Below are 14,127 nucleotides of genomic sequence, written 5' to 3' on the forward strand. Positions count from 1 at the left end.
GAGGAAAATGATCAGAATCATCTTACACTTAAACCCATTAATTCAACTAGTTCATCAACTAATAACAATTGTATTTGTAGTACTTGATTAAATGCATCTTCATTCAACTAAAAATTTAATTAAAAATGCAAGAGTAGGATAAAAGATACACAACTAAATAGTAAATATCTTTTGTGAATATATTTAATAAAAATTTTTCTCAAGTGTAGGGGTCTTTATTTTTTGTGTGTAAACACACTATTAAGTCATATTTTATAATTTAATAAAATTAATACATATATATTATTAAACTATATAATTTTATAATGAATTGAATATTAATTCTATCAACCTAAATCGCTTAATATAGTATGTTTGCAAGAAAAAAATGATGGGACATCCAGCTGAGAATTTCTATAAGTAGTAATACATAAAGTGTAAAATAAAATTAAAGTCTTTTATCGATCTTTTGGCCAGCCAAATCATTGAGATCCAGAAAAGCAACCCCAATAATCTAATTTGTGGGGCTAAGAAAGTAGCAAATGAAAGACACCAAAACAATAGCTCGATGGGGCGGCAAAAAACTAAGTTTAATTCATACTCAATCATCTCTTTAAACTCCCCCATAAATACCCTCCACTTTCCTCACTCTTTTTCATCACTTAAATAAATCCACACCTCTCTTATCTCCTATTGGGAATTTTTTTTTTTTTTTAAATTCTCAGTGAAGACCAATCCGTAGCAATGGCCAAGGACATTGAGGTTGGTGGGCAAGGCGAGTTCCATGCTAAGGATTACCATGACCCTCCGCCAGCTCCATTGATCGATGCCGAGGAGCTCACCCAATGGTCATTTTACAGGGCTACTATAGCTGAGTTCATCGCCACGCTCTTGTTTTTGTACATTACTGTGCTGACAGTGATTGGTTACAAAAGCCAGACGGACGCCAACCACGGCGGTGACGGATGTGGTGGTGTTGGCATTCTGGGCATCGCTTGGGCCTTTGGTGGCATGATCTTTGTTCTTGTTTACTGCACTGCTGGTATCTCTGGTAAGTCAGTCTAAAGGCGTTTGATATTTTTTGTTGCTGTGTATATGCACGAATGTAGATTTCTCAAAGGCGTTTGATGAAATTGTACGCACAGGTGGACACATTAACCCGGCGGTGACATTTGGGCTGTTCTTGGCGCGGAAGGTGTCACTGGTGCGAGCCGTAATGTACATGGTGGCTCAGTGTTTGGGAGCCATATGTGGCTGCGGGCTCGTTAAGGCTTTCCAGAAGTCTTACTACACAAGATACGGCGGTGGAGCCAATGAGCTCGCTGATGGGTACAGCACTGGCACTGGATTGGGTGCTGAGATCATTGGTACCTTTGTTCTTGTCTACACTGTTTTCTCCGCCACCGATCCCAAGAGAAATGCTAGGGACTCCCATGTTCCTGTAAGTGATCACACTTTCTTATGCTCATCTGATTTAAGAGATAACAGAAACTTTACCAACATCTGGTTGAATGGTTGATTGATTGTTTATATATGTTTGAATTGAAAGGTCTTGGCACCATTGCCAATTGGATTTGCTGTGTTCATGGTTCACTTGGCGACAATCCCAGTCACTGGAACTGGCATCAACCCCGCTAGAAGTTTGGGAGCTGCAGTGATTTACAAGAAGGACAAGGCTTGGGATGATCAAGTATGCACCAACCGAATTTGATTCTAATTTTCTCTCTAATCCTGTTTCTTGTTATGCTAATATAAAGTTTATTTTTTTGTATTTGTTGCAGTGGATCTTCTGGGTTGGCCCCTTCATTGGTGCTGCAATTGCTGCATTTTACCACCAATTCATCCTCAGAGCATCTGCTTCTAAAGCTCTTGGATCCTTCAAAAGCTCCTCCAACATTTAATTAACTTTTAAAATAATTACTGGAGGATTAATCAATGGCTGTCAAGCGCCTTCGCGACTATGGAATTTGTACATTATTTTATTTGCATCAGTATTTAGTAGAGCTGGTGTAGATCCCGCAGCACTTTGTGTGTCTTTTGTTTACCTGCGGGCACTTGTTTTTAGTGTGCCCCAAAAATTGTTATTTGCTTTGCTTTTCTTCCCCTTTTCGACGGCTGTACTCGTGGTTTTATCTAAAATTTCGATAGTAAGTGCTTTATGGCATACAATTGTGCCGATTAAATAAAAGGAGAGGGTAATTCCCTTAAGATACAACATAGTTTATCTTGTTTATTATTTATTTTTCTGAGAATTACTCGTAACATCTTATTTTACCTAGTAGGTTGGTTGATCACAAACTTCATTGATGTAAGTTAAAGATTGAACTATATAAATTTGATGTGTTATTTAGATTTATGTAGATTTTACTTTTATGGTGTGTTTACTAATTGGGAATGAGAATAAGAATAAGGAAATAGAAATTAATGATGTGTTTAATTCCTTAAATGAGGGGTGGAATGAGAATTACCTAAAATTAGGAATGATTATTAGAGTTCTCATTCCCACCTCCCCATGGGGAGGTGGGAATGAGAATCTCATTTCTAAAGTGACCATATTACCCCTACTTAAATCTTGAAATTTCTATTTTATCATTCCTTATATTATTATTATTATAGTAATTTTATTATTAATATTAGTTATAATGATTAATAATAATAATTATTATTATTTTGATAATTGTAATTATTATTATTATTATTATAAATTTTAATATTCATAATTAATTACTATTATCAATATAAAAATTATTATTATAATAATAATTATTACAATTATCAAAATAATAATAATAATAATTATTATTATTATTATAAATAATGACAATAATCAATTAAGGTCAGTTTAGTAACTTATAACAATCTATTCCGATTCCAAGATAAAGTAAACATATCAATGACAATACAACTCGTTTCGATTTTAATTCCCACAGCTAAAGTAAACAGTTTATTCTGATTCCCATTCTCAATTCCGATTCCAGCCCATTTCAATTCCACTTCATTCTGATTCTACCCTATTCCAATTACTAATTAGTAAACACACCATTATTTTAGTTCTAGAGGAATATATTATGTTTGGGTCTTGAGCCCTCCAAGTTGTTTCGAAGCTTTCTTGCACTTTTTGTTAGCTCCATAAAGCTCCTTTGACCTCAATGAGCTCTTTATGATATCCTATTGAGACTCCTTTAAGCTTGTCTAAGCTCTATGATCACTCTTTAATCCCTTGAGCTTCCTTTTGAGCTCCGTTGAGTTCTCTAAATTAGCCCTTTAGAGCTTTGTAGAGTACACAATTAACATGCACTAGAACGATAAGCGATTTATCCATTGTTCCTCTAGACTCCACAAATTTTAATACACTAGGAAATAAAACCGCACTTCGTGCGGCTTTAAAAAAAGAATTTAATAATATTTTTTTATTACTTTACACTTGATAAAACTGATAAAAAATATAAATTGATATTTTTTAAAGATGACGCAGCCTTATAAAACTAATGTTATTTATGAAAGTTAATTATTTTTTTGTTAACTTTAAAAATATATATTAATGTGTATAGTTAAGTGTACACAACTTTTTCATCAATAAAAATTATGTTCACACTAATCAACTCTCCATTCTTCTTGGTATTAACAAACTCCCACATTTTACAAAGTCTAACCCTTATCATCCAACTATCTTTATCATTGTTTAACTCATGAAGAAAATAATACTCTATGAAGCACACAATACAAAAAATTTAAATAAGTCAAAAAATAAAAACACAAGAACATTTCTAAAGAGGATGTTGGTTAAATAAAAAAAAAAAAAACTCAAACATAACAAATCTTAAATATTTAATATTTATATAGTTTGAAAAAGCTAAAAGACACTACATAAAAGGTTGCATAATTAAATATGAAATTATGACATTAAAATTAGGTCCTAGTGGTATTGGTGAAGGAAGATGAAAGAATATTCCTTCCTATATTAATTAGTTGATGTATTTTAAACCACTAAAGTTTAGTTGTTGGCTTAATAAAATAAATGAATGTTTCAAAACTATAATTAATTTATTATTAATGGTTACATATTGTTGAGTTTAAATAGAAAGAAGAAGAGACATGTAATCTTTTATAATCTACTAATTATTTTCTATTTTTAATATTTTGTAATGTAATTATTTTTTAATCTCAACCAATATATTAGATTATAGAGAATATAAAAAGATGAGAAATAATAATGCCACAAATCTTAACTACTTAATATTTATAGAGTTTGAAGAAGCCAAAAGGCACTAAACAAAAGGTTGCATAATTAAATATGAGATTATAGTATTAAAATTAGACCCTAATGGCATTATTAAGGGAAGATGAAGGAACATTCTTTCCTATATTAATTAATTGATTTATTAAGCCACTAAAGTTTAATTGTTGGCATAATAAAATAAATTAATGTTTGAAAACTTATAATTAATTATTATTAATGTTTACATATTATTGAATTTAAATAGAAAGAGGAAGAGACATATAATCTTTTTTAATCTAATAATTATTTTTTATTTTTAATATTTTGTAATGTAATTATTTTTTTAATATCAATCAATTTATTAGATAATAGAGAATACAAGAAGATGAGAAATAGTGATGCTACATCTCCTCTTGTCCCAACTTTATATATATATATATATAGAGATAGATAGATTTAGATTTTTAATATTTTGTAATGTAATTATTTTTTAATCTCAACCAATATATTAGATAATAGAGAATATAAAAAGATGAGAAATAATAATGCCACAAATCTTAACTACTTAATATTTATAGAGTTTAAAGAAGGCAAAAGGCATAAACAAAATGTTGCATAATTAAATATGAGATTATAGCATTAAAATTAGACCCTAATGGCATTATTGAGGGAAAATGAAGGAACATTCCTTCCTATATTAATTAATTGATATATTTAAGCCATTAAAGTTTAATTGTTGGCATAATAAAATAAATTAATTTTGAAGACTTATAATTAATTATTATTAATGGTTACATATTGTTGAATTTAAATAGAAAGAGGAAAAGACATGTAATCATTTATAATCTAATAATTATTTTCTATTTTTAATATTTTATAATGTAATTATTTTTTAATTTCAACCAATTTATTAGATAATAAGGAATATGAGATGATGAGAAATTGTGATGTCACATCACCTCCTCCAGTCCTAACTTTATATATATACTAGGAAATAGAACCGCACTTCGTGCGACTTTAAAAAAAAGAATTTAGTATTATTTTTTTATTACTTTACACTTGATAAAACTGATAAAAAATATGAATTTCTTTTTTTTTTAAAGATGATGCAGCCTTATAAAACTAATGCTATTTATGAAAGTTAATTATTTTTTTGTTAACTTTAAAAATATATATTAATGTGTATAGTTAAGTGTATACAACATTTTCGTCAATAAAAATTATGTTTACACTAATCAACTCTCTATTCTTCTTGGTATTAACAGTCTCCCACATTTTACAAAGCCTAACCCTTATCATCCAACTATCTTTATTATTGTTTAACTCATGAAGAAAAGAATACTACATGAAGCACACAATACAAAAAATTTAAATAAGTCAAAAAATAAAAACACAAGAACATTTCTAAAGAGGATGTTGGTTAAATAATTAAAAAAAAACCCAAACTTAACAAATCTTAAATACGTAATATTTATATAGATTGAAGAAGTCAAAAGACACTAAATAAAAGGTTGCATAATTAAATATGAAATTGTGACATTAAAATTCGGTCCTAGTGGTATTGGTGAGGGAAGATGAAAGAACCTTCCTTCCTATATTAATTAGTTGATGTATTTTAAACCACTAAAGTTTAGTTGTTGGCTTAATAAAATAAATGAATGTTTCAAAACTATAATTAATTTATTATTAATGGTTACATATTGTTGAATTTAAATAGAAAGAAGAAGAGACATGTAATCTTTTATAATCTACTAATTATTTTCTATTTTTAATATTTTGTAATATAATTATTTTTTAATCTCAACCAATATATTAGATTATAGAGAATATAAAAAAGATGAGAAATAATAATGCCACAAATCTTAACTACTTAATATTTATAGAGTTTGAAGAAGCCAAAAGGCACTAAGCAAAAGGTTGCATAATTAAATATTAGATTATAGCATTAAAATTATACCATAATGGCATTATTGAGGGAAGATGAAGGAACATTCTTTCCTATATTAATTAATTGATATATTTAAGCCGCTAAAGTTTAATTGTTGGCATAATAAAATAAATTAATGTTTGAAGACTTATAATTAATTATTATTAATGGTTACATATTATTGAATTTAAATAGAAAGAGAAAGAGACATATAATCTTTTTTAATCTAATAATTATTTTTTATTTTTAATATTTTGTAATGTAATTATTTTTTTAATATCAACCAATTTATTAGATAATAGAGAATACAAGAAGATGAGAAATAATGATGCCACATCACCTCCTCTAGTCCTAACTTTATATATATACTAGAAAATAAAACCGCGCTTCGCGCGGCTTTAGAAAATAAATTTAATATTATCAATTTTTTTTCTTTATACTCGATAAAATTGATAAAAAAATATAAATTGATTTTTTTAAAAAATGAGGCAGCCTTATAAAATTAATGTTATTTATGAAAGTTAACTACTTTTTTGTTAACATTAAAAATATATATTAACGTGTATAGTCTAAGTGTACAGACCTTAACCTTTTGTAGTTGATAAGTTCCAAATTAAATTTTGTAATTGAGGATCCTTAGCAATGCGTTGAATTATAAAAGAAATAAGTAAAATACCAGTAAAGACTTTTACTAACTTGCACAACATTGGAGATGGTAGAAAATCTTTCAATTAATGATGCTACATAATCTATTTGAAGATTTATGTAGATTTTGCTTGCACTTGTGGCAGAGAAATTAACCTCACCTGTTTAGAGCAAATGTAACCTAAAACGAAACTTGAACAAAATCCAAAATTGTGTATAATATTAAAATAGCCACATTGCATTTGAAAATGTTAATTAGTGGGATCTAAATAAAATAATCACCTTGGAATTTTTTAATGGTTGTAGAAGTTACTATCATAATACAAGGACCCTCGTCTTTCTTGTACAAGTTTGGATCAAATATCTCCCCTAACTTTCCCCATAAAGTAATCTTTGTTGTTACTGAGCTATCCATAAAAATTAACAAAAGTTAATAATGTAAAGAGAACCAATAATTAAAAAATAACATAAATAACTAAAAAATATAAAGTCGTAATTTTCTTGATTATATTTAACTTACTAACCCGTTAGAATTTTTATATCTCTTTTTTTCCAACCAGCTCCAACGATCTTAATATCACCCACACCACATAAACTTCCGATAACATCTGTAATATTATAGAAAAATAACATAAACATGTTAAAACATAAGGATTAATAATTTCTAATATACACTTAAAGATTAACAAACATTAATAATTAAAAAAATACCTGAGAGGATTGTGTTATCATTCACACGCAAATCAATAAAATTCGGAGATACGAATTGAAATCCATTAATCGGAATCTTGACAGTTCCTTCTTCTAACCTCTTAAGAGAAGTTATAACCAAGAAAATAATCTTATACTGATTTGAAAGTGGTCTGTACTCGCCTGTAGTTGAAACAACTTTCAAATTGTTGACATTGTACAAAGAACCCTCACTCAACATGTGCTTAAACCTTGTCACTAAAGTTTTCCTGATTGTTGCATGAATTAGATTTTCCTACAAAAAAAAAAAAAACACATACTACATTAAGTGTGAAACAATTGGGAAAAAAATTAGAGAAAACAATGGGAGAATGAATTTTTTATACAACATTTTCATCAATAAAAATCATGTCAACACTAATCAATTCTCCATTTTTTTTAGTATTAGTAGACTCTCACATCCTACAAAGCCTAACCCTTATCATCCAACTATCTTTATCATTGTTCAACTTATGAAAAAAAGAGTACTCCATGAAGCACACAATACCAAAAATTCAAATAAATCAAACAATAAAAATACAAGTATTTTTCTAAAGAGGGTGTTGATTAAATAAATTTAAAAAAAAAACTAAACATAACAAATTTTAAATATTTAGTGTTTAGAGAGCTTGAAGAAGTCAAAAGGCACTAAACAAAAGGTTGCATAATTAAATATGAGATTATGACATTAAAATTAGTCTCTAGTGACATTGTTGAGAGAAGATGAAAGAACCTCTCTTCCTATGTTAATTTATTGATGTATTTTAAGTCACTAAAGTTTAATTGCTACCATAATAAAATTTGAAGGAGCCAAAAGACACTCAACAAAAGGTTGCATAATTAAATATATGATTATGGCATTGAAATTAGGCCCTAGTGGCATTGTTGAGGGAAGATGAAAGAACCTCTCTTCCTATGTTAATTAATTAATGTATTTTAAGCCACTAAGTTTAATTGCTAACATAATAAAATAAATGAATGCTTCAAAAGACTTATAATTAATTATTATTAATGGTTACATATTGTTGGATTTAAATAGAAAGAGGAAGAAACATGTACAAAGAATATCCACCAATATTTTAGATATTTTAGATAATAGAAAATATAAAAAGATGAGGTTGAGGGAAGATGAAAGAACCTCTCTTCGTATGTTAATTAGTTGATGTATTTTAAGGCACTAAAGTTTAATTGATAGCATAATAAAATTTGAAGAATGTTTCAAAAGACTTATAATTAATTATTATTAATGGTTATATATTGTTGGATTTAAATAGAAAGAGGAAGAGACATTAAAATTATTAAAATTAAATTTAGGCCCATAATTAAATATAAGATTATGGCATTAAAATTAGGCCCTAATGGCATTGTTGAGGGAAGATGAAAGAACATCTCTTCCTATGTTAATTAATTGATGTATTTTAACCACTTCAATTTTAATTGCTAGCATAATAAAATAAATGAATGTTTCAAAAGACTTATAATTAATTATTATTAATGGTTACATATTGTTGGATTTAAATAGAAAGAGGAAGAAATATGTACAAAGAATATCCACCATTCTTCCTATGTTAATTAGGTGATGTATTTTAAGGCACTAAAGTTTAATTGATAGCATAATAAATTTTGAAGAAGCCAAAAGACAATCAACAAAAGGTTGCATAATTAAATATGGGATTATGGCATTAAAATTAGGCCTTAGTGGCATTGTTGAGGGAAAATGAAAGAACATCTCTTCCTATGTTAATTAATTCATGTATTTTAAGCCACTAAAGTTTAATTGCTAGCATAATAAAATAAATAAATATTTCAAAAGATATATAATTAATTATTATTAATGATTACATATTGCTGAATTTAAATAGAAAGAGAAAAAAAGTACAAAAAATATCCACCAATATTTTGGATATTTTAGATAATAGAAAATATAAAAAGATGAGAAGATGAAAAATTAATCACTCCATTGAATTAATGAAAAATTATGGATCATAATTCCTTGTGAGATAGTGGGAGTTATAGGGAAGCTAAAGGTTGCTAATGAGAGATAGTGGGGAGAATAAGAGATATATGTTATAAACATCTACATTTATTTTAATAAATTCATAACACTCCCCCTTGGATGTTCATTACAAAGAATATGCCTCATTAAAATCTTTACATAATTGTTATTGTGTAATAACAATCAAATTAAATATGAGAAGATGAAAAGCCAAATCTAAAAAAAATTATCTATTTATTAGATAATAGAGAATATACAAAGATGAGAAATGGTGATGCCACATCACCTCCTCAAGTCCTAGCTTTATAAATGAAAGAACATCTCTTCCTATGTTAATTAATTCATGTATTTTAAGCCACTAAAGTTTAATTGCTAGCATAATAAAATAAATAAATGTTTGAAAAGACTTATAATTAATTATTATTAATGATTACTTATTGTTGAATTTAAATAGAAAGAGAAAAAAAGTACAAAGAATATCCACCAATATTTTAGATAATAGAAAATATAAAAAGACGAGGAACGATATATATTAATAAAGTTACTATTTATTAAATGAGTTAAATACAATCAAATTAATTATGAAAAGATGAAAAGCCAAATCTAAAAAAAATTATCTATTTATTAGATAATAGAGAATATACAAAGAAGCAAAATGGTGATGCAACATCACATCCTCAAGTCCTAGCTTTATAAATGAAAGAACTTTTCTTCCTATGTTAATTAATTCATGTATTTTAAGCCACTAAAGTTTAATTGCTAGCATAATAAAATAAATAAATGTTTCAAAAGACTTATAATTAATTATTATTAATGATTATGAATTGTTGAATTTAAATAGAAAGAGAAAAAAGTACAAAGAATATCCACCAATATTTTAGATATTTTAGATAATAGAAAATATAAAAAGATGAGGAATTATATATATTAATAAAGCTACTATTTATTAAATAAGTTAAATACAATCAAATTAATTATGAGAAGATGAAAAGCCAAATCTAAAAAAAAATTCTCTATTTATTAGATAATAGAGAATATACAAAGAAGCAAAATGGTGATGCCACATCACCTCCCCAAGTCCTAACTTTATAAATGAAAGAACCTCTCTTCCTATGTTAATTAATTCATGTATTTTAAGCCACTAAAGTTTAATTGTTAGCATAATAAAATAAATAAATGTTTCAAAAGACTTATAATTAATTATTATTAATGATTATGAATTGTTGAATTTAAATAGAAAGAGAAAAAAAGTACAAAGAATATCCACCAATATTTTAGATATTTTAGATAATAGAAAATATAAAAAGATAGGGAATGATATATATTAATAAAGTTACTATTTATTAAATGAGTTAAATACAATCAAATTAATTATGAGAAGATGAAAAGGCAAATCTAAAAAAAAAATCTTTATTTATTAAATAATAGAGAATATACAAAGAAGCAAAATGGTGATGTCACATCACGTGCTCAAGTCCTATCTTTATATATATATGTAGATATATATAGATATATATATATATATAGATATATATATGGATTTATATATAGATATATATATGGATTTATATATAGATATATATATATATATATATATATATATATATAGATAGATATAGATTTTTAATATTTTGTAATGTAATTATTTTTTAATCTCAACCAATATATTAGATAATAGAGAATATAAAAAGAAGAGAAATAATGATGCCACAAATCTTAAATATTTAATATTTATGGAGTTTGAAGAAGCCAAAATGCACTAAACAAAAGATTGAATAATTAAATATGGAATTATGAGATTAAAATTAGCTCTAATAGCATTGTTGAGGGAAGATGAAGGAACCTTCCTTCATATATTAATATTAATTAATTGATGTATTTTAAGCCACTAAAATTTAATTGTTGGCATAATAAAATAAATGAATGTTTCAAGACTTATAATTAATTATTATTAATGGTTACATATTGTTGAATTTAAATAGTAAGAGGAAAAGACATGTGATCATTTATAATCTAATAATTATTTTCTGTTTTAATATTTTGTAATGTAATTATTTTTTAATTTCAACCAATTTATTAGATAATAGAGAATATGAGATGATGAGAAATGGTGATACCACATCACCTTCTCAAGTCTCAGCTTTATATATATATATATATATATAGATATATATAGATTTGATGTTATCTTTGGGCTAGGGTTTGTAATTTGGGTTGGTGGGTCAAATTCATGTCAAACTCTAAATGAATTGTGTCAACTTTTTTTGCTAACCTAAATTCGAGCTATTTAATAAATGAATTGTATGATGTAGGACCAGTTTAATAATGCAATTTTAAAATAATTGTTGTTAGTAGTGCTATACAAATAATCAGTTGTAAAGAAAATTAGTAAAATATTAAGTAAAATTTATTTTAAAAAGTATTGCGAATTTTAAAAATAGTCATATGTCTTTGTTAAATATCTTTATTAAGGTATTGGAAGAATGTAAATGATTGAAATAAAAATAATATAGAATAAAATTTATTCACCCATTTATAAAAAAATGTATGTATAATTTTTTCTTTGTTTTATCTAATAATTTATAACAACAATAGATGTTTATATTTTATTTATTTTATTATCTCACTATTATAGGTAATAGTAATAATCTCTTTAAAATTAATTATTCTGTTTCCTAATTACATAAGGATAATTTTAAATTTTTATAAATATATGTGAGGATATATATGAAATTGTATTAACATATTTAAAAAAGCTGCTCTTTACCTACTTCTTAAAATCTACTGTAGAATGGTGTGATTTTGTCAAAAATAATTTTTAAAAAAATTACCCAAATTAGTTTTTTTAAAAATTAATTTTGATCTTCTCAAAAATAATTCTAAATGGACCCTGATCTTTTAAAGACAAATTTTAAATGAACCTTAAAGAATTGTACCACGACACATTCTTTAGGTTCGACACAATTATCAAACAAATAATTTTTATTATTTGTTTGATTGTTTAACTTAAATTTTTATTATTAATTTGATTAAAAAACTGGGTATAATATCACCTAATGACCTCAATATAAATCAAACCTGTTTAGTTAATAAATAATTCGACATAATTATTAAACAAATATACGAAAATTCGACATATTGATTAATCAAATCAAATTTTCAAACCATAGTCCAAACTTATTATTTTATTTTCTTATATTTAATTATTTTTCGAGCTAGTCTCAATAGACTCTACACTTACTGCAAATACAAATACAAACATTTAGCCACTTGGGCTTTAACCCAGTGGTGAAACATTACCCTTAAAGTTAAGCATGAATTTGAGGGCAATGGTTCGAGTCCTCATCGATTCAAAAAATCTCCCTTAATTAAGCTTAATTGTGTGGAGATATTTGTAAAGTCTTTCTTTCTTACAGAATGCGAGTGGAGTAGAGACACTTCTTCTCAGTGAGGGTTATTTATCTGTGCATGTACTTTATATAATTAAATATAATAATATAGTGTATTGATCTGCTGTCATAGCAGTTGTAAATATCTGTGTAATACAATAATCTGATGCTTAATCAGTTAAGAAAAATGCAAACATTTAAATTCTCGTAGACTTCAAATTATAATATTGGCATTGCGTAACCAATTTGAAAAAGAAAGTTCATTTGCTTTCACGACTTGGTAAAGCATTGAAATTTGTGAAAAGAGAATTTTCGTAACAATTTTTTCAACAAGACAAGTTACCTCAGTTTAACTCAAATTATGTAGTATTCCTATTAATCTAGCTATTATCAATGAGAAACTCTCACCATAACACAACCGAAAGTGAAAGAGAATAAATTTATCATCATTCTTAAGGTTTGAAGATTCGAATCTTTCCATGTGACTGTGGCTTCAAATAAATTATTGTGTGGAATGGAAATTTTATCAAGTCACGTGTCATAAAGATCAGCTTCTTCTTGATTAAAATAAGGTTATGTTTGATTACAAATTGAGGCTTGGTAGTTTTTTATCCACCTAATTCTGTTGTGCGATTTGCAGAAGTAAGGCCCAAGAGTGTATCCAGACGTTGGTATGATCTAAACTTCAATTGCAACTTTAACTACGGTTGTTTTATTAAGTAGTATATTTAGGCTAAAACAATAGTAGCTCCTGCTGTGATAGGGAGTGGAGTACACTAGTGAATAATGGAGAATTATTAACTTAATATTAATATTCTAGAGTTGTGATAGGCTATAAAATGTGTTTGGGGAAAATGTGAAAAAATGGAGCGTTTTTGGAAAATAAATATGAAAATGTGTTAGGTAATTGTTGTAAAAAATGTTTCTTGAAATGATTTTTTAGAGAAAATCAGAAAATATTTTCTCTAAAATGTTTATGAGAGAATACTGAAATGTTTTCTCGGATTGTTTTTGAAAAAAGTTTTTAGATTGAATCTAAAAAATAGTTTTGGAGAAAAATAGATTTTGAAAATGCTCTTCACTTACATTAATTGTCTCTTAGATTAGCTAATTTAAACTCAATCAAAAGGCCTCCACTCTGCAATGCAAGCCCTTTTATAGCCAATTGATGGCTTCAAAAGTCAATAAATGCATGCTTTTCATTGAATATCAATGCATACTTTATTCATGCATTTAATCTATT

General features: G+C 26.6%; 1 protein-coding gene across 1 annotated transcript; it reads left to right on the forward strand.

Annotated features, from left to right (window-relative positions):
- Positions 1–466: 466 nt before the first annotated feature.
- On the forward strand, positions 467–2,194 carry LOC102609769 (aquaporin PIP2-2-like). Its single transcript, XM_006481396.4, has 4 exons — positions 467–1,030; positions 1,125–1,420; positions 1,529–1,669; positions 1,761–2,194. The coding sequence occupies exons 1-4, from the start codon at positions 724–726 to the stop codon at positions 1,878–1,880; spliced, it is 864 nt and encodes a 287-aa protein (XP_006481459.2). The 5' UTR covers positions 467–723; the 3' UTR covers positions 1,881–2,194.
- The last annotated feature ends 11,933 nt before the right edge of the window (positions 2,195–14,127 follow it).

Source organism: Citrus sinensis, chromosome 6 (assembly GCF_022201045.2).
Source record: "Citrus sinensis cultivar Valencia sweet orange chromosome 6, DVS_A1.0, whole genome shotgun sequence".
Taxonomy (NCBI): domain Eukaryota; kingdom Viridiplantae; phylum Streptophyta; class Magnoliopsida; order Sapindales; family Rutaceae; genus Citrus; species Citrus sinensis.